General features: G+C 44.9%; 1 protein-coding gene across 1 annotated transcript; it reads left to right on the top strand.

The window, feature by feature from the left end:
* Window positions 1-49: 49 nt before the first annotated feature.
* MTERF3 (mitochondrial transcription termination factor 3) lies at window positions 50-24,769 on the top strand. The gene is made up of 8 exons (XM_075549464.1): window positions 50-406; window positions 3,319-3,669; window positions 5,966-6,118; window positions 12,431-12,620; window positions 15,118-15,265; window positions 17,693-17,764; window positions 19,312-19,473; window positions 24,519-24,769. Exons 2-8 carry the CDS (start codon window positions 3,333-3,335, stop codon window positions 24,711-24,713), a joined length of 1,257 nt encoding a protein of 418 aa, XP_075405579.1. The 5' UTR covers window positions 50-406; window positions 3,319-3,332; the 3' UTR covers window positions 24,714-24,769.
* Window positions 24,770-25,757: the final 988 nt, after the last annotated feature.

The following is a 25,757-nucleotide window of genomic DNA, read 5'->3' on the forward strand; positions in this document are numbered from 1 at the left end:
GCCCACGTGGGCACGAGCACGCGGCGGCGGCGGCGCGCGGGCAGGCGGGCGGGTGCGCGGCGCGGCTGGCGGAGTGGGCGCGGGCCCGGGGCGCGGCGCGGATCGGATCGGATCGGATCAAGTCGGGCCGACCCCCAGGTAACGCCGGAGACCCCGGGACGGAAGGGCGCGCTCCGAGCTGGGCGCCGACCCTCGGGCCCCGTGCACCTGACCCCCTCGCCCTGGCTGCGCCCCTGGACCGCGCTCCGGGCCTGCAGGTTTTCGGGGCCTGATGGTGGCCCACGCGATTTTGTTCTCTTGACGGATGTCACGGAAACGCACCCACGCCTGTTTATTGGCGAGCTCTGCCGAGGACGCTGCCGGAGGCCCAGCGTCGAAACCGGCTTCCGGTGGAGGTTCGGTTTGGGTAAGTCACATGGACTCGTTCGAACGTGACCCGGGGAGGGCGTGAAGCATTATTTGGAAGACCCTTTAAGAGAAGCGTTTAACGTATTAGCCTTTGTCACTGTGAGATGCCATCGCGTAGCTGTTGTTTCAGGGACCCTACCTGACAGAACTGCCACCATCTGGGTTTGGGCTGTCACACTCTGGAAGCCGATTGCCTTGTCTCTCTCACGAAGCTCCTGGGTGGGTTCCAACCGCCACGCTTTCGGTTTGCAGCCACTGCAGAATAGAAATCTCTCGGGGGAGGAGAAAAAGTACCTATTTATAAATACGTACTTCGGAGCCAACTCTCCCTCTCAGCGAACTACTAGGCGCCAGTTGAACTAATATAACCAAAATCAAACTCACTGCCATCAAGGTGATGCCGACTCATAGCGACCCTTATCCATAGGACAGGGTAGAACTAACCCCCCTCCCCTGAGCTTTCTGATGCTGTACCTGTTTACGGGAGTAGAAAGCTCCATCTTTCTCCTGCAGAGCGGCTGGGGGTTTCAAACTGCTGACCTTTCAGATCGCAGCCCAACTGTATGGCACTGTAATAGCTTAAGATTTCCGTAAAAACTTTGTCCTTAATCTTGGCGTACCAATTATGCTTCTTTTCATCACTTTGCAGGGCTGTTATGTACATCTGCAAATGCCCTTGCTTGCTTGTGAATACTGAATGGGCAAATAAGTTAGCAGTCATTGCTATTGATTTATTTCCGTTCAGCCAACATTGGAGCAGTCCGAGGCCGGTGCTTTGGGGGAATGGACCTAGTGATGGGAGGCAGCACTACTCCAGTGAATGAGCAATTAACCAATTGGTTACAATGTATAAACCGATGAAATGATGATGTGGAGAAGACAGTGCCATTAAAAGTAGGAAAGTGGCCCAGAAGAATGCAGAAATTATTCAACAATTTCTTGAATATCGCATGCAAGTAACATTAGGCTGAGGTTAATTCAAAACTGGTAACAGCAGTACATGGACAGGGAGCTACCAGAAATTAAAGCTAGATTCAGAAGAGGATTTGGAAACAAAGGAGATCGTTGAGAATATCAGATGGGTGTTGGCCAAAAGCAGAAGAACAGAAAAATGTTCATCTGTGTTTCATTGACGATAGAAAGGCAGTGTGCTATATGGGGATCATAATGAATGATGACTAATAAAGAATGGGAATTCCAGGACACTTGATAAGATCACGCAGAACCTGCACCAAGAAGCAGTCGGTCGCTTGATCGCAGCAAGGGGATAATGAATGGTTTGAAATCAGGAAAGGACTGCATCCTTTCATCATGTGTGTCCACCTGTATGCCGAGCACATAGCCAGAGAAACTAGACGGCATGAAGGAGACTTTGGCCTCAGTGCTGGAAGGCTGCTTAGTAACACCTTCAGTTTTCAGATGGCACAACCTTGCTTGCGGAAAGCCAAGAGTATTTGAAGCACTTGCTGATGAACATCAGGGACTGCAGGCTTCAGTACGGATTGCAACTCCATGTCAGGAAGTCCAAAATTCTCACTACTCTGAAGTAGATGGTCAAGGTCCCCAAGGAGCAGGGGAAGGGAAAACTATTGGGGGGGGGTGTTGATTAGTAGTTTAAGGTGGTGAATACAAAGTTGATCAGAAATGTAAACCCCACCTAACGTACAACAAAAGAAACGGCTATAAAAATATTTTTATGCCATCCAAAACCTGATGAGTGCTCATTGCGATGACTGCTCATTTCCTTCCTATAATGAATTCAGAATGACAGGTTTTCCTTCGTCCTCCTTCAGCAAACCTCCCTCGAGGGCTTATCTCCAAGAGGAGGCTTTTCTTGGAAAAAAGAAAACGGTCAGATTTATTCGGAGCATCAACTAGGATGAATTCCCCTAGATAGAAAAGTAAAACCAAGAGTTGGATGCAAAAACGAATCAAGCAGAATTCCCTTTGTAGCTGGTTGTATCCTGAGTATTAACACTAGCAAACGTTTGCTGAGCATTTTCCATACGCTGGCTTGACATCCCATGTTGGGTTGTATGTGGATTCCATTAGGAGTGGAGTGTAAAATATTTGCCTCGTATTTACTTTTCTAATGAGATTAGGCTGAATATAAAATCCTGGATTAGAAAGTTTCTGGGGCTCACAGGAGTGGCAGATTTGCCTGAGAACCCACTTGAAAAACAGCCACTTTTCCCTCCAGATACGAATTTCTGTCCTTCGTTTTGCTCGCTAGTTTTGACCTTTTCTTTTGGAAGGCTTCTGTTTTTCCCTCTTAACGAAGCAATTTGACAAAACTGGTTTTATTCAACTCTTGTAAGGAACAGCTTTATTGATCCACCGTGTCTGGCTCTGGGGATGCAGAGAGAAGCAGCCTTCTCTGACGGAGCACTGACAGCATTTTGATGATTTCGTTTACGACAGAGTGGCTTTCTGGTTCTATTTTGGGACAAATTTGTAGCCCCTAACATGCATCTGAATCGTGTTATTTTCAGCAGCAGGTGCTTCTGCAATGTCCTCCACACTAAATTTCCGAGCACTTTGATTGCATCATATCAGCTTCTCCCAATGATTGATTGAGGGGGTGGAGCTCTGCCACAGCTTTAGCCTGACATGTTTTGTGCCGACCCAGCAGTTTGACTTCGTGTTGTCAAGTGGCAAAGGCTGTCTTTGTTTTTCCAGTTCCCAAGCCCCTGTCTTTTGGTTTGTAATCTGAGACCACCTTTGTAACTGAGATGGTCTTCTCATGTGATTAAGAAGCACCTGACTACTCTAATTGTCCGGACTCTCTCCATCACCTTTCCCTGGGGGGGGGGGGGGGGTTGATGTCCAGTTCCTCTTCTTGTTTATCTGAAAAACCATTTGAAACATTCATGTAAATCATCTTCTCATGGTTGTGTTTATCCATTGTAGGCTGCTTTAAGACAATGGCCCTGTCGGCCCCACAGATCCCCAGATGGTTCAACTCAATTAAGTTGAGCAGCTTCATTAATGCTACCCAGCTCAGAAAATGTTTCCTGAGACCGAGGAGAACATGGCTGCACAGCTGTTCTACGCAGCCTCGGGTGTCCTCTGACAGTTGCTTCCTCCGGTGGGGAATTAAGACTTACAGGACTTCCTCCGCGTGGACTAGTTCCCAGGCCACCGACTTAGGTCGCCAAGAGAATAGCTCGGCCCCAGACGCTGGGCCTCCTTCCTCGGAAGACGGACAACTGCAGGTGCCACAGAAGAGCCCCAACGCTGAAGCTGAGGTGCCACTGAAAGGTAATCCCGAACTTCCAAACCAGCCTGCTCCCCGCTCCCCTTTAGTAAATGCTAGCCTTGATTACTCCAGCACCGTTAGATCTGAAGACGTGGGCTCATAATAACTGTGTGGGAGTGAATCTACACTGAGGATATAATTGTGTGTTTCTGCGATTCCTTTTATTTTGGTTCTGTGGACTACTATGGTACTGTGTGTAGAGGATTAGAGTGCTTATGTAATGACTCGTTTAAAATGATAAATTACAAAGCAAAGACCCAGAAAGTCATCGGAAAGCCAAGTTCACAGTAGTAATCATCAACTAGTAGTTTGTCTGTGGAAGGCTTCAGGAATTGAGTGAAAACCACCGGGTTATAAAAAATAGCAGGGCTACTTGTAAACCATTTCACTCTCCTTACTTCTGTGGGTCTTCCACTTGAGGGTGACTTACAAGAAGTGAATTGGCAGGTCTGCCTGTGGAGAATCTATTCTCTCTGGTTGATCTGGATGAAGAATCAAAACAAACAAACCTGAACAAATAGGTTGAGTATCTTTTAAGTATAAAGCACCACTGAGGTTTGGATATATTTAAGAGAAACCAATTTCTTCATAATTAATACCCAGGGCCCCTTGGTAGAAAGAAAGATCAGCTGTGGAAGACTCCATGGTGCACAATTCTTCCCTGACACAGGGTGTGTGGACCAGTGGGGCTGGACTCCATGACAGTTGGTGTTGGTTTCAAGGTACACGGGCTAATGGGCAAGACTCGGGCCCGAAATATTGGCAGATGGCATCTTAAAAATGAATGTTTCACTACAAATGAGATGCTATTAGGTTAAGTAGACTTGAGCAGGAGGAGAGGCAGAGATGTGAGAACAGCAATAAACAATGAGGCAGGGCAGTGATTAGAAGCAAAAACAGAATGACTCATTAGTTTAACGTTTAAGAGCGCTTGTGATGTCTTCCATACTGTACTTGAGAAAAGCAACTATCAATTGGAGAATATACGATTTTCAGACAGCGTAGCAGAAACAACCTGTTCACACTGTAAAGAAAACACAATTTTTCTGTTAACTCTACTTGTGAGCCATTTTCAAATGACATGCCTAACTTAAAACATTTAAGCCACAAAAAAAGTATATTAAAAGAATAAAAAAAATATTTGCAGAATCAAGACTATATGCCAGTTAGGTCTATGCAAAAGTGCTATAGAATCATAGTATCCCATAAAGACGTGGAGGGAGTGGATTTGGATCAACACAATCCACAACATTCCAACAGGGAGTAGTGGTACCTGGTTGTGGGATACAGAAAGGTTTTAACCCAGGTTGTCCTCCCATAATACATGCCAAACCTAAGAACACCTGGTCATTGACATACACTTGGAAGTGAACTGCTTAGAGTTACTTCCCTGAGGGTGTTCAGCCATCTAGAGCAATCAGACACTATTGTCTGTCCCATCCTAAGTAGGACCCTCTCCCTGCTGATAAGGACAGTGGATTGTTTCCCTGAAGGAGAGCCCAGAGACAAGGTCAAACTAACTCAAGGAGGGTCAACCTTAGGCTGCCATCTTGAATCTAGGTTCCACCCATGTTGTCACATGTATACCCCCTAGTGTCTCCCCTTCCTACTGTATGTACACCCCTAGCTCGTCTCCTTCCTGTCTCACATATGCCTATTGTACAGCCCCTTCCTGTTACGTATGTGGTGACCTGTAATCGGGGGCTTACATGTCCCTAAATGTATATAAGCTATGATTGGAAATCTATTCTCGCTCTCTGAGCGGACCTGGCTGCTGAGATCATGGCCGTCCAGGAAGTGGGCGCTTGGATGCTTTATCTTGTCTGATGCCTTTAATTTTACCCCTCAATTACACAACCGCCCCTTGTCCCCATTCGATTGTTGGGGCTGGTACCCCACACCTAGTTTCTTTTTTGATGAATGAAAATGTTTCGGAAGTAGACATTGGTGATGGTTGGACGATGTGGATGTAGTTAACATCACTGAATAGTACACAGACAAATGGTTAAAATGGCAGGGTTTTTGTTGTGCAGTTTGCCAGAATGGTTTTGTTTTTAAATGAAGGAGAAGAATGGGAAGTCCTGTGCCTTGAAACTGACCAACAAACATCTTATCTTGGAGGGGAGATGGTTGGACTCTAAATGGCCTTAACCTCTCCCCTTCAAAAGCAGAAAACGACCGACGCCTTTAACCAGTGACAGCTGCAAAGGAGGGAAGAGTTGTCTTTGAAAAATTGGTTCTAGCGTGCACATGGGTAGAGCTAACTTCTTCTCTTTTCCCATGGGACTGGCCTCAAAGGACTAGACGACTGGCCCCCTCTGACCCCGTTGCAGCCAGTGTCCGAGCAGGAGGCTGTTCAGATCATTGCAGGCCCTCCGCTGCCCCCAGATTCCCTGACGCTCCGAGACTACGTGGATCATTCTGAGACGCTGCAGAAGTTAGTGCTGCTGGGTAAGTGGGAGCAACCTAACCTACGAGCACTTCTTGAGCCTGTGTCCTTCATGTTTGGTGGGAGGCGGAGGGCGGTTTGCCCTCGTTTTTTCAATTAAAATGTGTAGTTGTGAGCCATTTTTAGTTGGTCTTTGTAATCTGAAAGAATGCCTCCTCGAAGACTCGGTGCCATTGGTCAGTCTGACTCCCAGTGACCCTCTAGGGCTGAGTAGAACTGCCCCTTTGATTTGCTAAGGCTGTCACTCGTTAAGGGAGCAGAGAGCCTCAGCTTTCTGTCTGAGAGGTGCTAGTGGGTACGAACCGCGGGCCTTGTAGTGAGCGAGCAGCCCAGTGTGTAACCACTGGCTACGCCACCAGGCTCCTTCTGAGTAGTGCAGGCGTGTGAGCAACAGTCAGGGAGTGGGAAAGGCTTCACGTGACAGAATGCCTTGCTTCATGCACCATTCCTGATCCTGCATCCCGTTCCCCACAGGTGTCCCCTCACTTTGATAGCTGCTTTTACTTTTATGAACCTCCCAGTTTTGTTTTTTAAATACTTTTATTGGGGGCTCATATCTCTTATCACAATCCATACATTCATGCAGTGTATCAAGCACATTTGCAAATATGCTACCATCATTTTCAAAGCATTCTCTTCCCACTTGAGCCCCTGATATCAGCTCCCCATTTCTTCCACCTCCCTCTCCCGTCTGCCCTCCCTCACGAACCCTAATAAGTTATAGACAATTATTTTCATATCTTACATCGTCGTCTTTCACCCTCACCCATTTTTCCATTGTTCATCCCCCTGGGAGGGGTTCTAGGTTGAACCTTGTGATCGATTCCCCTTTTCTCCCCCCACCCTCCCCCAGTCCTCCTGCTATCTCTACTCTCCTTGTTGACCCTGAGGGGTTTGTCTATCCTGGATCCCCTGTGTTGCTGGCTCTTAGCTGTTCCAGTGTGCATTTTCTGGTCTAATCTGATTTTCTGGTCTAACCTTCCAGTTTTTAAGTACTTGTTTATTAGACTATTGCTGGGTTCATCAATTTCAGATATCAGCTGATTCTGTATATATACACACAGCCTTTTCCCCTGTTCTCTTCAGTTCTTCAAATAAAGTCATATTCCAGTTTTTTATATAAATCGCTCATCATTGGTTACATTATGACTAGCTATTGCTTGCTGCTCTACCAAGAAACTTAGGGGCTTTATAAGTTTGTGGAAATTTTCCATTATGTCTTAATTCCATTTTTCCACACACCTTCTGAAGCCGTCTCATGCATTATGATTGCTTTCCTTCCTGCACTAGTTTCCATTTTTCATGAGTTGATAATTGCTGTGTGTGTGTGTGTACGTGTGTACGTACTAGTTTTCCTACACCTTATAGTAGCCACTCAGTACTGTTTTTTACCTGCCATTAACCTGATCGCGTGATGACTGAGTTCCACTTCCCTATAATGTCCTCCTCCCCGCTAGCCTCTGCCTGGGGCCTGCTCTGTGGCTAGCAGAGCTCACTGTTACTATATGTGAGAATGACAGGCGAAGGCAGCCAGGGGCAGCACTGCATTCTGCCCTCAGGGACCTTACTTTTCATCTAGCACCTCCGTGGAGCCTTCTGCTCTGCCCGGTCTAACTTGATTTTCCCAGACAGTGAACCTCCCTTCTTTGGGGGTACTGAGAGGAACAGGCTACCTAAGGGACTTGGGCATCTCATGTTCTCCATGGGGATCGTCCCCACCAATCCCTGTGTCCAACCACAATTCACCCTCAAAATCTGATGATTCTGATTTCTGAGCCTTTTTGCATTTGGGGGGCTGAATAGTAGCCTGCCCCTTGTCTGGCATCTCTGTTTGTTCTCTCAACTCCCTGTAAAATCCATGGCCACTCTTCCATCTGTTTTCATTTCTGGAGGTTTGGGGTTATAGGTAAATCACGCTTCATCATCGAAGGAGCTTCCCACCCATATTCCCCAGGCTTTTGAGAAGGTTTGCTGTATATAAGGAGAGGAAAGGGGGGAGAGGGGGGGAAACTTTGCTCTACTAGAAGCCCTTGGGGTTTTCTTTGATTCGTGCCTCCCCGCATCTTCTCACATATAATTAGGCCCCAATTCTATAGAATCTATTTCTCTATGTATTCCTTCATCCGCAGGCACTACCTTAGCGTACTGGGTCTTCACTTTTCACTGCAAGAAGCCGTCTCACTTGATGGCTGTCTTACCAGCACTGATGTCCTCGCTAATTCTAGTGTACTTTCCAAATGCAGTTCACTCTCTCGGTGGTCCCCTGAAACCCTTCCCGGCCCAGCCTGCCCATGGCATCGGAGCTCTTCTTGGTCAGGCCTCTGCTTAGGTTTGCAGCTTCCCTCTTTTGCTTGACTGGAGCTCAAGGGTAACATGTGAAAAGTCTCCCATGAAAGATACAGATGAAGTATCAGTCTTGAGTTCAGAGGCAGGAGAAAGAGGACGTGTTGAAAGCAGGAGAGCTGATCACCAAGCCTTTCAAACAGCTCTCTCCAGTAGGCTTTGCAGGTGACACAAGATAAACATAGGATTTGGTCCCTATCTTTACATTATGCATAGTTTACCGAGCTGTGGGCAGAACCCTGGCACCATAGGGGGTTCTGAGCTGCTTCTGCAAGTTCAGCGGCTCAAATCCACATCCACTTCAGGGAGAAAGATGAGGGTGTCCACTCTTAGAAAGGTTTACATCAGTGGGGTATCCTTCTGCATCTGAATCTTGTATTTTGGCAGTGAGTCTGAGTGGTAAGTTAAAAGGATGGTACCTTAGAAAGGAACCACGACTGCATTGTCAACACAATGTTTTTGAGGACCTAGAGGTGTTGGTTAGCCTCTGTTTGCTTCTCAGCTCTGTTTTCTGCCACCACCTGCCTGGTCTGTGTCCCAGGGGGCTCACTCTTATGCACAAAGGCTCCCTTGCCAGCTGGCTTCTGAATTCAGTCAGTGGGAGGCACCTGCAGGGGATATAAGGGCAGCAGGGGGCCATTTCTCTCCAGTTTCCTCCCTGCCTGGGTTCATATAACTGCCTTGCTCCATGACCACAGCTCTTCCTGAGGAGTCTCCAGCCTTCCCCAGGACCTGGTAACACGGTTTTCCTCTCTTGTCCCTTTAATCCTAGACTGTATTCTGTTTTATTTCCCAACCCTGACCGTGCCTCTGAACAGACTCCTCCATTAAAGCTCTTTTCATGTGACCTTTCTGGGACACTTATAGAACCCTGCTGGATACACTAAGTATGTGTGGCTGCCATTGGGTACCATAGGATCTAATCTTTGAAGTTACTCGACCGATTGAGGGAAAGCCAGCTTGGACTGTGATCACCAGAGGATGCAGTCACACGGTATTTCTTGTTCATGTCTCCAGTCATAGGTAGCCAGTGAGTGTGTTGTTCAAGTTAACAGAAATTACCGGTGAGCCCAGGGCTTGCTAAACCCAGTGTGCTTCCGCTTGGCTGTTGCCATGAAAGCCAAGGCTTCCGAGATGCCTGTTTCAGCACAGTCAGGTGTGACAGTTTATGCTGCCCAAGGCGCATCCACACGTGAGCTGTGGAATTTGGTAAAAATGGAGTTCCACCCCCTGTTTTTAAGATTTTAAAACATCCTTTCCCCATTTATCCTAGCTTTTAAGACTGGTTTCTATATTATTTATCTTCCCAATGATTTCATTTATGTGTCTACTAATTTTATAATTTTTCAGTTAGGAAAGATTTACTTCTAGTTGTTGAAAGGGCACATATAATAAGACAGGAAAAAGGCCTCTTGCCCTTGCTCCATCCCCAACTCACTTCACGAGGGACCCCACTGCCAGATCATTGACTAGCCTTCTAGAGCATTTGCCGGGCAGCTAGGTATCCTACAGATTTTCCATTTTCACACAAATTTATATGGTATCATAATTTAGGAAAGCCTTCCTTTCCCATTTCCAATATTATTCTCTGAATTTTATGTTCTCAGATTGCTAATCTAGCTGGTTATTGCTTTTGCATAATATAGACAAAGAGTCCTTTTCATTTTTCCAGAGGTCTTCAGGTATTCCGGCGACCAGTCCTTTCTTCGGTGGTTTGAAGCAGTCCTCTGGGAAGGCTGGAGTTCATTCTGAGTCTGTTTCTGTACCGCTTTCAGTACGTGTGTGCTTAATTCCTGCTCTGTTGCTGGTGCTCTTGTACAAACCCCTGTCTGATAGCGAGGAATTTGCATTGGGGTGGCCATTGGGTTAATGCTAGTTAGACTTCTGCAGGATATAATAATTGATTTTAGAATCGATGTGGAAGCCATTTTTATTGCTTTTATATTAAAGATTCTAAAGTTACATGTTGACTTTGGTTTGGGAGTGTTATTTTTAATCAGAAGAAATATTTTTAAGAACATGAAACATTCATCTTAATTTAAAGCTTTACATTCTCTTCAAAGGTTTGTTCTAAAGATACGTAAAGTTCCTTGCCTTTTCACTTCTAATTTCATTGTTTTTCTGCTAGCATGTGTGTTTTTACTCAAAACAAGGATAAAATGAGAGAATAACGCATTCAATTTTTTAAAATGGTTTTATTAGGGCTCATAGAACTCATCATAAGCCATACATACATCAATTGTGTAAAGCTCATTTGTACATTCATTTCCCTCATCATTCTCAAAACATTTGCTCTCCACCTAAGCCCCTGGCATCAGCTCCTCATTTTTCCCCTCCTTACCCACTCCCCCCTTTCCTCATGAACCCTTGATAATTTATAAATTATTATTTTGTCATATCTTGCCCTGTCTGACGTCTTCCTTCACCTACTTTTCTGTTGTCCGTCCCCTAGGGAGGAGTTCACATGTAGATCCTTGTAATCGGTTCCCCTTTCCAACCCATCCTCCCGCTACCCTTCGAATATCGCCACTCACACCATTGGTCCTGAAGGGATCATCTGCCCTGGATTCCCTGTGTTTCCAGTTCCTATCTGTACCAGTGTACATCCTCTGCTCTAGCCATATTCGTAAGATAGAATTGGGATCATGATTGTGGGGGAGGGGTGGGGGAAGCATTTATGAACTAGAGGAAAGTTGTATGTTTCATCATTGCTATATCATACCCTGACTGGCTGTCTCCTCTCCAAGACCCTTTGGTTAGGGGATGTCGAGTGGCCTACAAATGGGCTTTGGGTCTCCACTCTGCACTCTCCCCCCTCATTCACAATGATATAGTTTTTTTGTTCTGATGATGCCTGATTCCTGATCCCTTCAACACCTCATGATCACACAGGCTGGTGTGCTTCTTCCATATGAACTTTGTTGCTTCTGAGCTAGATGGCTGCTTGTTTATCTTCAAGCCTTTAAGACCCCAGATGCTATATCTTTTGATAGCCGGGCACCATCAGCTTTCTTCGCCACATTTGCTTATGCACCTGCTTTGTCTTCAGCAATTGTGTTGGGAAGGGGAGCATCATAGAATGCCAGTTTAATAGAACAAAGTATTCTTACATTGAGGGAGTACTTGAGTGGAGGTCCAATGTCCCTGTGCTACCTTAATACTATAAATATATGCACATAGACCTATTTCCCCATCCTCATATATAAATATATTTACATATGTACACGCCTTTATTTAGATCTGAAACATCTTCACTTAAACGTGCAGTGAGATCCTTCAGGATTACCCGTGCTATAGCCTGGATGATGACTGATGAGTATGACACATGATGAATACGACACATGGGCATCTTTATTCCCTTACTGGAGGGAACCACAAGCAGATTTTTAAAGGAATCTCCTTACTGGGTCACTAGGCTTGTTACCTGTGGAATGATCAGTTGAGCAGCTACTGTGGTATTCAAGAAAACAGACAAAATTGATGTACAGAGCTAGGCCTGTGTGACTTAGTGAATTTGTTTGTTGCAGGAAATTTAGCACAAGGTGCACTGTGTTTCTCTGTACTTGGCTTTGAAATAAATACTCTTACCATTTACACTTACTTTTACCTCTGTAACCAGTTTGGTTACATTTGTAATTGAAGAAGTGCCCAGTGATGTATCAGGACTCAAGGTGGTGTGGTGGATACATGGGCTGCTAACCAAAGGCTGTCTTGGGAACCACCAGCCTCTGTGTGGGAGAAAGAGGAGGCTTGCTACTCCCTGGAGAGTTAGTCTCAGAAACCCACAGGGGCAGTTCTACTCAGGTCTGCAGGGCCACTTTGAGTTGGAACCCACTGGATGTTAGCGGGATTGAGTCTCGGGGTTCTCTTTGAAGAAGCTGCGACTGTTTCCTCCGCCTCTATGTATGAACTTCAGTGGCTGAAGCTATACTGCTGTCTTTCAACAGTGTTTGTGCTTTTTTTTTAAATAGGAGTGGATTTGTCCAAGATAGAAAAACATGTGGAAGCAGCCAACCTCCTTCTGAAACTAGATTTTGAAAAGGATGTTAAGCAGGTCCTTCTGTTTCTAAAAGACTTAGGAATAGAGGATCACCAGCTGGGTTTATTCTTGACTAAGAATTATGCGATTTTCTCAGAAGACCTCCACAATCTCAAGATCAGGTAAGGTTTTGAGAGTGATTCTCCTATAACTGAACTCTCTGGAAGAAGTATACCTTTATAAAGTCTCTGCTGTAGAAGGATCTACGGAGGTAAGTAATGAGTGTAAGTGTTATTTATTTTGCTATAGCCCGTCTTTGATTGAAATTCAGTACCTGAAATGGAGCTCTTTTAATTAACTCCATTATTTTTTCCTATTCAACTTAACTGTTGTTGTTTCTAAAAGAATAAATTGCTTTTAAACTCCATTAATAAACAGCGAAATGATCTGAGCACTAACGTTGTGAAAACCCCAACTTTTGTGTTTTCCTCTGGCTACGTTCTGGTGGCACACAGTTGGCAAATTGCTGCATCATTTGCTTGATCATTTCTATAAATTGGCTATTTCATAGTCCCCCCGCCCCTTTAAAAGGCATGTCTTAAATCTTTGGAATCTTGAGGGGCACAGATGGTTAATTAAGCACTTGTATATTAGCGGAAATGTTGGCAGTTCAAACCCAGCCGGAGGAAGACAGGTGTGGTGCTGTGCACCTGTGCACCGGGAGTGAGCCTCCACACGCAGCAGCCGCCGCCCGTTCATAGCGTGGATCTCTGTGCCCAGTCCCCGGCTGGCAGACACGGGGTGTTTGCAGACCTGTCTATGATCAGCAGAGCCACCCCGGCTCTCCTTGTGTATTCTTCATTTCACAGAATTACAGTATACTTGTAGGAAAATGCTGTAGAAACGGAATTGCTAAGCCAAGGAGTGTTCACTTATTAATAGACACTATCCAGTTTTCTTTTGTGTAAACTGCTCTCCAGTACCCTCTCCGCCCACGAGTGCACAAACACCAGTCACGATATCATCCGCGTTCATGGAGTGCCATTCGGCTGATGCACTCAGCCCACTGATAAACAGCTCCCTGTTGTTGGCAAGGAAGTGTCAGTTGAGAGGTCAAATGTTGGAGCATCAAACGCTTGGCGCTTATGTTTGCGTCTGTTCCATATTTTTGTAAACTATACATGCCCCTTGCTTTTGGTTTTTCCCCCCACTTATTTGGTAAACATTTTTTATACAGAAAAACTTTTGGATGATTACAAATACTGTTTACTTTTTGATTTTGTACTTGTTTTTGCAACACAAGCATTTAAAGTTACTATAGTTCAATGTATAGGTCTTTTTCCTCATGACTTTTCAACAGTGTTTTCAATAATCATTTAAGGAGCTCTGGTGGTGGCATAGGTACACATGGGGCTACTCATCCACAAGGGTGGCAGTTCAAACCCACCTCCACTCTGAGGGAGAAAGAGGAGGCTGTCTGCTCTTCTAATGATTTATAGCCCCAGCAACCCTATAAGACGGTTCTACCCTGTCCTGTAACTGTAAGTCAGAACAGCAGTGACTTTGGCTCAGGCTTTGGTGGCACACAAGGTTAAGCATTCAGCAGCTAGACAAATGGTTGGCTGTTCAAATTCCAGCGGCTCCACGGGAGACAGACCTGGAGATCTGCTGCCGAGAAGACCCTGCGGGGGTCTGTGCGGTCCCGTGGGACTGCGGTCAGTTGAGATGGAGTCGGTGACAACAAATAATCACTAGGACATGAGGGATACATTCTGGTGTATCTTACAGAAATATCATGGGCTGCACAGGTACATCTGCCAGCGTTCCGACCTTAACGTAGCCACTAATTCAAGACGGAACCTTCCAGGTGGTGATCACCCCACACCACAGCAGCTGGTGGTCAGACAGTTAGTTAACCACTCCGAATCCTTGCTTTTCTGATCTGCAGTGAGATAGAGTGTGGAAAGACTTATGTAGCTCATTGTGTGTGTGGGTGTGTGTAAATTAAATAAGATCTGGCATTTTTAAGAACTTGAATAAAAGCTACTTTTTCTTCTGTTTATAAATTTAAAAAATCAATAGTGTTATAGTCCAACTGCCATATTTTGGTTTCCAAGAATTTAGGGGATTTTCTCAGCTACTAAGAAAATACTTCGTGAAAGACTTCATAAAATTTGATTGGCTCATAAAAATAACACACTCAATAAGCTTACAAAGTTAAAAACAACAAACCTCCTGTCAATTGTAGCCATACTCAAGGTGCTTTCTCAGCAGGAAGAGCTTTGAATACCTTCTTTCTTTGCACCCCCAAAAAGGCAAAGTCATCCCGCAGCCAGCTTGTTGTTTGCTGCCTCTATCCCTTTAACGAATGAAAGTCAGAATAAGAGCATCTCCTTGTTAGTGGGTGTCAGAATTTTTTTGTTTCCAATTGCAGATGGAAATCATTCTAGAAGCTTGTTTTTTGCTTGCTATTTAAAAGTATATTTGGATCATTATTGCAAAATAGTTCCTATGTTTTCTTGGGTGGGTGGAAATCTTTAAGGCGAAAATCAGTTTAACTCTGGGAGGCAACAGATATTAAATGTTTATCATATGTCTTATTTCTAGAGTGAATTATCTGAAGTAAAAAAAAGGCAACAGATATTAAATGTTTATCATATGTCTATTTTATCTCTCTAGGGTGAATTATCTGAAGTCAAAAAACTTCAGTAAGACGGATATTACACACATGGTCCAAAATGCACCATTTTTACTGAATTTTTCTGTGGAAAGGCTAGATAACAGACTGGGATTTTTTCAGAAAGAACTTGAACTTAATGTGAAGAAGGTAAAGAAAAAGAATTTGTACAGTTTCATGTCAAGTACATTCCTAACACATTCCTAGCCCAGTTGAACCCTTTAAATGTCTGGCATTTTTGTTCAAGAATAAATTACCGTGTACACTCAAGTATAAGCTGACCCGACTATCAGCCAAAGCACCTAATTTTACCACAAAAACTGCATTAAAAGTGCTGAAAAGCGGGGCTTATTCACAATTATATATGGTACCCTGCTAGGTTGAAAATACATTGCTGATGTTATTCGGTGCCACATCAGTGGTTGAGACGCATGGTGACCCTATGACCACGGAACGACATGGAACGCTGCCTGGGCTTGTGGTGTGGTTGCCCTGTTAGAGGTTGTGGTTGCAGCCGCTGTGTCTATCAAGGTCATCGAAGATCTTTCTCTTTTTTACTGATCCTCTACTTTACCAAGCACAGTGCCCTTCTCCAAGGACTGGTCACATGCCGTGGCACACAGAGGAGGGCCTTCTAAGGGGTCTTCTGGCTGTACTTCTCCCAAGACAGATTTGTTCACACTACTGCCAGTCCATGGTTTATCCTTCACCAAACACCATAGTTCAAATGGATCCTTTTTTTTTTCTGCCTTCCTTACTCGCTTTCCAGCTTTTACGTGCATAAGCGATGATCGCAAATACCATGGCTTGGCTGGTCAGGTGCACCCAGTTCCCAAAGTGTCATCTTTGCTCCTGAACTTTTTAAAGAGATCTTTTGCAGCAGATTTACCCAGTGCAATACATCATTTAACCTCTTGATTACTGCTTCCAAGTAAATGAAATAGGTGATGTCAGTCTTTTCTCTGTTTATCATGATGCTGCTTACTGGTCCAGGTGGGAGTGGTAGTCCCACTGAAGGCTGCCGTCTCTGATCTCCATCAGTAAGTGCTGCGGGGTCTCCTGGCTTTCAGCAAGCAGGGCTGTGTCATCTGCAGGTCAGGGGTCGTTGTGAGTCTTCCTCCAATCCCGATCTGTTGGGGATTTTGGTTTTTTCATATCATCCAGCTTCTCAGAGTATTTACTCAGCATACAGATTGGATTAGTATACTGAAAAGAATCCAACTCAGGCACACCTTCCTGAATTTAAACCATGCTCCCTTCCTTCTGTTCAAAAGATTACCTCTTGATCTATGTACAGGTTCTGCATGACCACAATTAAGTGTCTTGGAATTCCCATTCTTCGCGGTATTGTTCTTAAGTAATATGATGCACACAGTTGAATACCATAGTTCATAAAATACAGTTAAACATCTTTCTGATATTCTTTGCTTTCACCCAAGATTCATCTGACATCAATAATATTCCGCATTCCATCGCCTCATGTGAACTAAGCTTGGATTTCTAGAGTTCCCCTTTATGAACTTTCTCCAACAAATTTTACTGTGTATGATATTAATGGTGGTAGTAGATAATTTCTGCATTTGGGTAGATCACCTTTCTTTGAAATGGACACAATTATGGATCTCCTCCAGGCTCCTGATTGGGTATCTGTCTTCCACGTTTCTTGGAATAGATGAGTGAGTAATTCCAACGTTGTATCAGTTTGTTGAAACGTTTCAGTTGGTATTCTGCCAATTCCTAGAGTTCTTTCCTTTGTTTGTTCATACATTTTTGCCAATGCTTTCAGTACAGCGTGGAGTTGTTCCTTCAATACTATTGGTTCTTAATCATGTGTCACTTCTTGAAATGATTCAACACTGAGCCATTTCCTTTTGATACAGTGCTCTGTATTCCTCCCATCTTCTCACACTTTCTGCAGCATTTTGACCACAGCATACTGGGTACAAACTGGACCGCTAACCACGGTTCTTTATTGTAAGGTTCTTACGTTTTGACTGGGTCCTATCATAAATGTTTGCTTTATCCCCCCCCCAACTACCATGATCCAAATTCTACCTTGCAGGGCTGGATAGGGCAGAGGTGGTACACTGGTGCATATGGGAGCTGGAGACACAGGGAATCCAAGGTGGATGATTCCTTCAGGACCAAGGGTGTGAGGGGTGATACTGGGAGAGTAGAGGGTGAGTGGGTTGGAAAGCGGGAACTGATTACAGGATCCACATGTGACCTCCTCCCTGGGAGATGGACGGCAGAGAAGGGGGGGAAGGGAGACTCCGGATAGAGCAAGATATGACAAAACAGCAATGTATAAGTTACCAAGGGCACATGAGGGAGGGGGCAGCGGGGAGGGAGGGGGGGGGGAAGAGGACCTGATGCAAAGGGCTTAAGTGGAGAGCAAATGCTTTGAGAATGATTAGGGCAAAGAATGTATAGATGTGCTTTATACAGTTGATGTATGTATATTATGGATTGTGTAATAAATTTTTTTTTGCTTTATAATGATGGCACCATAGTGTTCTAAGTTCGATTAATGTGCATATGTAGTAATAATATGTTTTCCCCCCTTCATAATTGTAGACTAGAGATCTGGTAGTTCGTCTCCCAAGGTTATTAACTGGAAGTCTGGAACCTGTGAAAGAAAATATGAAGGTAAGATAACTTTATCTTAAGATTTTACAAAATCTCATTCCTTCCTAATGTGTAGATTTTGCAATTTGTCACATTAAAGGAAACTAGGCAATGGCTCAAGTAGAAAGCAATGTTTGAGAATGATGAGGGCAAAAAATGTGCAAGTGCGCTTGACACAATGGATGTGTGTGTGGATTGTGATAAGACTTGTACGAGCCCCCAATAAAATGATTAGATTAAAAATTTAAGAAAATAAAAAACAAAAAGAAGTAATATGGGAAATAAAAATTTTTTAAAGAAAAGTAGGTATTAAAGGAAGCCGTTTTCTAAAAAAGGATAGACGTAGGAAATCATAATTGTCTACAAACACCCTCGGGGTGGATCGACGCCGTGGCTTCAACGATGGGCCGTAACAGCAATTGTGGGGCTGGTACAAGACTGGGCACGGCGGCCCCTGTTGCACATGGGTCGCTATTAGTCAGACCTACCTGGTGGCACCCCAGGACAAGCAGTGCTGTACCTCCTGTCTTAGCTGCGGTTGCGAGCTGTCAGTGGGGAACTGATTTGCAGGCACTGATGCCCATTGCCTTGGAGTCAGAGAGTAGGGACAGGGCCAGCCGGGGCCCGTCTTAGGAGGTGGGAGTGGTGTCTGCATTTTCTCCCCGCTAAACACAGCGTGGCGGGCTTGTTGCTTCCTTGGGCCCCTGCCGGTATAAATTCACGCTCTACAACAACCAGGTGGCCTCTTTCCATCTTCTTCCTCCAAGATACTAGTGTGAAGCCAATGGCCAGTAACTAGTCAGGATGCACCACCAACGATATGTGCTGATATAAGGCCTGTTTTCCCAGGCACTTCGAGTATTTCCTAGTGCGTCACTGAAGAAATTTTGAGCCAGCACCGACTCGCCAAGCCCGGTGCTGGGAGATGGGGTGGGATGTGTGTGTAATACTGGTGATAATCGAGTAGATTAGTGCGGATGGCAGGACACTATGGCCCTCACCCGCGTGGGATGTTTGGCTTGGTCATCCCCACTGGAATGTTGATGTGTATTATTTGAGACAGCCAGTATGTAGGCCGGGTTGGAAGTCGAAACTCACAAGAAGCAGTGAGTGAAGTTGGGCTCCGAGTGACCCTCTGTAGAGCTTGAGGCTGTAGATCTTTCTCGGAGCAAAAAGCCTTGCCTTGGTCTCTCAGAGCAACCAGGGGGGTTGCACTGCCGACCTTGAGGTTGTCAATCCACTGCTGACCTGGCACGGTTACCAGAGCCCTGCAACATTCAGAAGCCTGGGGAATTTTTACTGCTCTTCCATTTGGGGCCGGCTCACAGATAGATAAAAGGGCTGAGCCTCCCATGCCCCTCGTCGCTGGCTGTCTCGTTAAGATAGCTCCAACTAGTCCCCTTTGCTCTGGTCGCCTCAGAGGCAGGAAGCTTAGGGCGCGGGGGGAGGGCATCGGCACAGCCCTGCTCCCAGACTTGGAAAGATACAAAATCAGTATGCCCTCTGGCCCGGTTCCAGAATGACTGTTTCTCTTCTTGATTCATAACAACTCTGCTTTTAAATTGTAGGTGTATCGTCTTGAATTTGGGTTTAAACGTAATGAAATTCAGCATATGGTCACCAGAATCCCAAAGATGTTAACGGCAAATAAGAGAAAGCTCACCGAGACCTTTGACTACGTGCACAACGTGATGCACATCCCCCATCACATCATCGTCCGGTTCCCACAGGTAATGCCATCCGTCCACTCCCATCATTGCTCGGCCCCGGAGCTGCCCTGCAGCGGTGGGGTGGGGTGCCACTCATCTGTGCAGAGGACAGGCATGCCCATGTCCTGAGGAGACACTGCTGATTAGCTTGTTCCCCTGTGGTTTCTGCCTATCCTTGGTTCTACCTAATGGGACTAGGCAGAACACATCTAATGGATTCGCCCTTGTGCTCTTGTCCCTTTAAACTTGAAATAGATCCTGTTCCTTTTAATGCTCGCGCCAGTGCTGTGTGTGCTTCGTGTCCATGGTCTATCCGGATCAGCAATGCCCATCTTGTAATGCCCACACAGTTTGTATCCCTCTGTGCTGTCTAGACCCCTCTACTTTAACCATACTCTGCTTCCTGAGTCACAGACCGTATCCACCATTAACGCAGCCAGTAGGTTATGGGGCGGGTGAGCAGTGCTCAGGACACAGATGCGGTCTGCATGTGTACGAGGTTTCTTCAGGGATGGTGAAGAATGCCTAATGGTCTGTGCCACTCTGCTGCAAGCCCCGACCCGAAGGCACTCCCCTCGAGCTCCCTTGAGTCAGCAAATCCAGCCCCTCGATGCAGGGCTCACAGACACCCCACTCCCGTATGCCGGTGTCTTGGTTATGTAATACAGCTGTGACAGAAAGACTACACGTGAATGATTTTAACAAACAAATTGCTTCTTTCACCGTTGAGAAGGCTAGGACTCCAAACTTAGGGCACCAGCTCTTAGAAAAGACTTTCTCTCTGTCAGCTTCGGGAGAAGCTGCTTGTTGCCTTTCAGCATCTGTGGGCCTGGTGTCCCATGGACATCTCCATCCACCTTGGCATCAGTCTTCCACTGAGTTTAAGGAGTTCTAAGAGCAGTGAATTCATGCCCAGAGGATACACTCTCCTTCTGGTTCTTGGTGGTACTGAGTGAGGTCCCTCAGAGATCTGACTTATTTAATCTCCTTTGCATCACAGAAAACAAAAAAGCAAACTCAGTGCCATCGAGGTGATGCTGACTCATAGCGACCCCATAGGACAGGGTAGAACTGCCCGTGTGGGTTTCTGAGACTGTGTGAATGCTTACAGGGAAGAAACAGCCCTTTCTTCCACAGAGGGGCTGGGATTTTGAACTGCCGACCTTGCAGTTAGGCTCACACATAATCAAGATTCAAGCAGGGCTCCTTTTAGAGCAGTCACAAAAGCATTGGGTAAATCTGCACAAGTACTCAAAAATGAAGATGTTACTTTGAGGACCAAGGTCTGCCTAACTCACGCTGTGGTGTTTTCATTCGCTTCATGTACATGTGGACTTTGCATAAGAATAAGGAAGACAGAAGAATGTCTCTGTGTGAATCGATCCACTGGCATTATGGTGCTGGCAATGAATAGAGAAAGTACCATGAACTGTCAAAAGAACAAACAAATCTGTTTTGGAAGAAGTACAACCAGAATGCTCCTTAGAAGGCAAGGATAGCCAGACTTGGTCTCCCATCCTTTGGACATCAGGAGAGGGCAGTCCCTGGGGAAGACATCATGCTTGGTAAAAAGAGGAAGGCCTGTAACAAGATGAATTGTTGCCAGCTTTGCACTGATGATCTCAAACAAGAACAATTGCAAGGACGGTACAGGATCAGGCAGTGTTTCCTCCTGTTGCACATATGGTCGCGATGAACCAGAACCAAATTAACAACAGTAACACAACATGTCTGTGTTAGGCCAGCTTTGCCAGAGAAACAGATCCAGTAGCACTCATGTATAAGAAAGAGCTTTATATTGAAGAGTAATTGTGTATTAAGAAAGCATCCCAACTCAGTGTAGATCAGCTCCATTAGTCCGATATTAACCCATACGTTCAATGCTAGTCCAAAAATCCTCCTTCAGACTCACACAGTTACATGCAGTGATGCAAAGTGCAGGGAGATCACACCCAATGGGTGCATTGTTTTGTGGATCCAGTGGTGGCAGAAGCAGCACAGCACTGCCAAGGATCTCCATGTAGCTCCTCCAGCTCTCCGAGGGTAACTTCTCAACAGGAAGGTGAAGCAGAGAGCGGAACGCTGTAGTGTGGCTTGTCACTAGGAAGACCAAGGCAGAGAAAGAGGAAGTTCCCGGAATCCTAGTAAAAAGGCCACAACCACAAGGAAGTATCATCAGAGTGCCACTGACAGGCTGGGCTCCGCCCCTACACTTGTTTGTCAAGTTGACATGAACTTATGTAACTGCCACAATGTCCCCAAAAATATTGACTTGAGAAAACCTAGTCCCCCCAAAAAAACAATGCTATGCAATATGTCCTGACTCATTAGCATAATTGCCATAATCCTCTCATTAACATCACAGAGGTTAGGATTTATAACATAGAATCCTTATAGCAGGTCACAAAATGGAGGATAATCAGATAATAAGCCTATCTAAGGGTGTTAGGCAGGGTTCTCTAGAGAAAGGAAACCAGGACACTTATGATTATGTCTATCAAAGAGGATAGCTTTATACAACAAGAAGGAAGATAACAGCTAATTAGCCACACAGCAGTACAGTTCAGCTCACTTCTGTGGAACAGTGGATATGTACTGGAAGCCCTTCAGCTTACATGGGCTGCAGGGTCCAAGGTCAAGGAAGCAGACAGCAGAGCCCTCCCTGGGGCAAGGCAAGCAGAGTCTGCCCACAGGCAACAAACAGCAGGGTGGGTCAGCAACGTCGGTAGCTTGGGGGCTTATGGAAGCAGGCGCAAAGCATGCCCGATGAGAAATCTAACACATGCAATGCAAGGCGACAGCCTCAAGCTCAAGCGATGCACCTCAAAGGAGCCTCAAACTCTAGTGACATGATCCACGGGCTGGCCTGGCCCACAGGTAGTTGAGGCAGAGAACTAGCTTCAGCAGCAGCATGAAAGCTCCAGAACAGTCTGATCACCAGAGATGGGGTGGGGGGAGAGGGGGGACAGGCCTTACAGAGACATTTATCTCTGTCCTCCAATCAGCCTCCAACCTGATTAATCCCACATGTTCTAAAAGCCGCCCAACCCAGATTAGGTTCACAAACTATACTTTTTTTGTGTGGAGTTATTCTCAAAGAAAGATCGCTGGTGGCACTATGAGTTAGGCATTGATTGGTATACTGACCATAAGATCAGCAGTTCAAACCCATCATCCACTCCTCAAGAAAAAGACAAGGCTGCTTGCTCCGGAAGTCTCGGAAACTGCTCTGTCCCGTAGCAGGACTGAATTGACGACAGTGGAGGTGGGTTGGGTTTTCATTCTGATAGTACGGGACTTTAGTTTTCTTGCCATCCTTTTTTCCTTTTACCCTTTCCAACAGCTCTGTAATTATTTTCTGTCCATTTGAACATAGAGGAAGAATGGGTTTATAATACAGCCAGGAGAAGTTAAAAGTTGCCAGCACTCACTCTCATTTCCTGTGACATGTAACAGGTTGGCTTAATTTTGATTCTAGTCAAGAGTAGCAGCAGGTGATGGTGCCCAGCTATCAAAAGATAGAGCGTCAGGGGGTCTTAAAGGCTTGAAGATAAACAAGTGGCCATCTAGCTCAGAAGCAACAAAGCTCACATGGAAGAAGAAGCACACCAGCCTGTGTGATCATGAGGTGTCGAAGGGATCAGGAATCAGGCATCATCAGAACAAAAAAACTGTATCATTGTGAATGAGGGGGGTAGTGCAGAGTGGAGACCCAAAGCCCATTTGTTGGCCCCTGGAGATCCCCTTGTAGAGGGGTCTCGGGGAGGAGACAGCCAGTCAAGGTGCGATATAGCAACGATGAAACATACAACTTTCCTCTAGTTCCTAAATGCTTCCTCTCCACCCCCCTCCCACTATCATGATCCCAATTCTCCCTTGCAAGTATGGCTAGACCAGAGGATGTACACTGGTACAGAAAGGAACTGGAAACGCAGGGAATCCAGGGCAGATGATCCCTTTAGGACCAGCGGTGTGAGTGGCGATACTGGGAGGGTAGCGGGACGGTGAGTTGGAAAGGGGGAACAGATTACAAGGATCTACATGTGACCTCCTCCCTGGGGGGTGGAAAATAGAAAAGTGGTGAAGGGAGATGTCAGAGAAGGCAAGATATGACAAAATAATAATTTATAAATTATCAAGGGTTCATGAGGGAGTGGGGAGGGAGGAGAAAAAATGAGGACCTGATACTAGGGGCTTAAGTGGAGAGCAAATGTTTTGAGAATGATGAGGGCAATGAATGTACAAATGTGCTTTACACAATTGATGTATGGATGGATGGTGATAAGAGTTGTATGAGCCCCTAATAAAATGATTAAAAACATTAAAAAAAAGTAGCAGCAGGAATTAAAAAAAAAAGACTAGTAATTACGAATAAAAAAATTTTTATGACCTAAACCTTGATTTCCTGTCAGCACTTCTCACACTTGGCAAGCATCAGAATATTCAGGAGGCCTCGATAAAAGGTTTCTGGGTTTCTGAGCCCTGCTCTCAAAGTGTGTGATGAAGCCGGTCTGGGGTAGATCCCCCTGAGTGGGTTACTCATTGAGTTGCTAACCACATGGTCAGCAGTTCAGACCAACCAGTCACTCTTGAAAGAGAGGCGGGCTGTCTGCACCTGTAATGAATCCTAGTGGGCAGTTCTATTCAATGACCATGGGGTTGAGCCTGAACTAGTCAATAGTCTTTGTCACCAGTGCCCTTGACTATTTTATAATTCCTCTGTTCATTTTGTGTCCTTTTTGAGCATAATCTCTTAGCTGGAGCTATAGGGTAAGGTAGCTGATATCAAAGAGTTCAAAAAGAAAAATGTTTTGAAACTGATTGCCTTAGCATTTGTACAGTAATGCTTGATGTGATTGATCTATAGAATGTTATATCTGTAAGAGCTCCCAATAAAATGATTCAATAATAAATAAACTCAGAAATACTTATCTGTATTGAGTTTGTAGTCAATACTTTAAAATTCCTTAACCTATTAAAGTAAGTGAAAATAAGCTTTTTAATATTTCGCCATTTAGAGCACAAGATCTTAAAGGGTTTTTTGTTCTGTTTTGTTTTCCGTCTAGGTATTTAACACAAGGGTGTTTAAAATCAAAGAAAGACATTTGTTTCTTACCTACTTGGGAAGAGCACAGTATGATCCAGCAAAACCCAACTACATTTCTTTGGACAAGTTAGTATCTATTCCTAATGAAACATTTTGTGAGAATATTGCCAAAGCTTCAGTACAGGACTTTGAAAAATTCTTAAAGACTCTTTAGTTTTTAATCAATGTTAATAAATGTTAAGATGTAATAATATAAAGTAAATATAAATAAATGGCTATTTTAAGTAAATGTCTTAAGTGTCTGTATATTATCAAAAGCAATTTCTGGCTATTATCAGTTTTGTACATGTGTAAGACTGGTCAGGAGACTAGAGAAACAAATCCAGAGAGACTCATACATGTGTAAGAGAGAGCTTTATATCAAAGAGCAATTGTATATTGAGAAGACATCCCAGCCCAGTCCAGATATTAGCCCATAAGTCCACTAAGTCCGTAAATCACCATTCAGACTCACACAGCACATACAATGATACTGAATGCAGGAAAATCACAGGTCAGTGGGTAAAAAGTCTTGTGGATCCAATGCTGGTGGACACATCTCAGCGCTGGAGCAGGTCTCTGCCACATCCCTCTGTCAGGTCTCAGTATGGCTCCACATGACCTGCCAACAGGAAGGTGAAGCAGAGAGTGTGTGGCCCTCCTCCAGGGAGAAAGAGAGGAAGTTCCCATCATCCTCATGAGAAGGCCCCGCCCACCAGGAGGCATCAGGATGTGACCTGATTGACAGGCTAACCTGCACCCCTTCCCTTTATCAAGCTGACATGAAATTAACTACCACAGTACACTTCCCGTTGATCTTTCATAGTTTCCTCGTGAGTTAATTCTTTGGATCAGCCCCGATAACTTCTCAGGAGGAGGAGAAGAAAAAATACAGCAAGCTTAGAGAAGAGAGTGGGTTTGCTATGGGTCCCTGATTTATCATTAAGTTGTTATCTCGCTGATAAAAGTCCTAAAGATGAGGATTCCACAGGACTTTTACGCCCTCCACATTCAAAAAAGGACATAATTTTATTTGAAATGTATGGATTTCTGGAGCATACAATATATTCATGTAATCTCTACTACTAATTCCCATTATCTGCATTATTACTCATCAGCTGAACATGAATATTCAAAGTGACTGCAATTGGCTACTGAAGATACGGAAAGAGGAGTTAGGAAGTTTGAAGATAAGTAACAGGCAAGGAGGCATAGTAAA

This window comes from Tenrec ecaudatus, chromosome 5 (genome assembly GCF_050624435.1).
Source record: "Tenrec ecaudatus isolate mTenEca1 chromosome 5, mTenEca1.hap1, whole genome shotgun sequence".
NCBI lineage: Eukaryota > Metazoa > Chordata > Mammalia > Afrosoricida > Tenrecidae > Tenrec > Tenrec ecaudatus.

Coding starts and splice junctions, on each gene's coding strand:
- MTERF3 (XM_075549464.1), top strand. CDS start 3,333: ATGGCCCTGTCGGCCCCACAGATCCCCAGATGGTTCAACTCAATTAAG. Junction 15,266..17,692: donor TTGAACTTAATGTGAAGAAG/GTAAAGAAAAAG, acceptor TCATAATTGTAG/ACTAGAGATCTGGTAGTTCG. Junction 17,765..19,311: donor CTGTGAAAGAAAATATGAAG/GTAAGATAACTT, acceptor TTTAAATTGTAG/GTGTATCGTCTTGAATTTGG.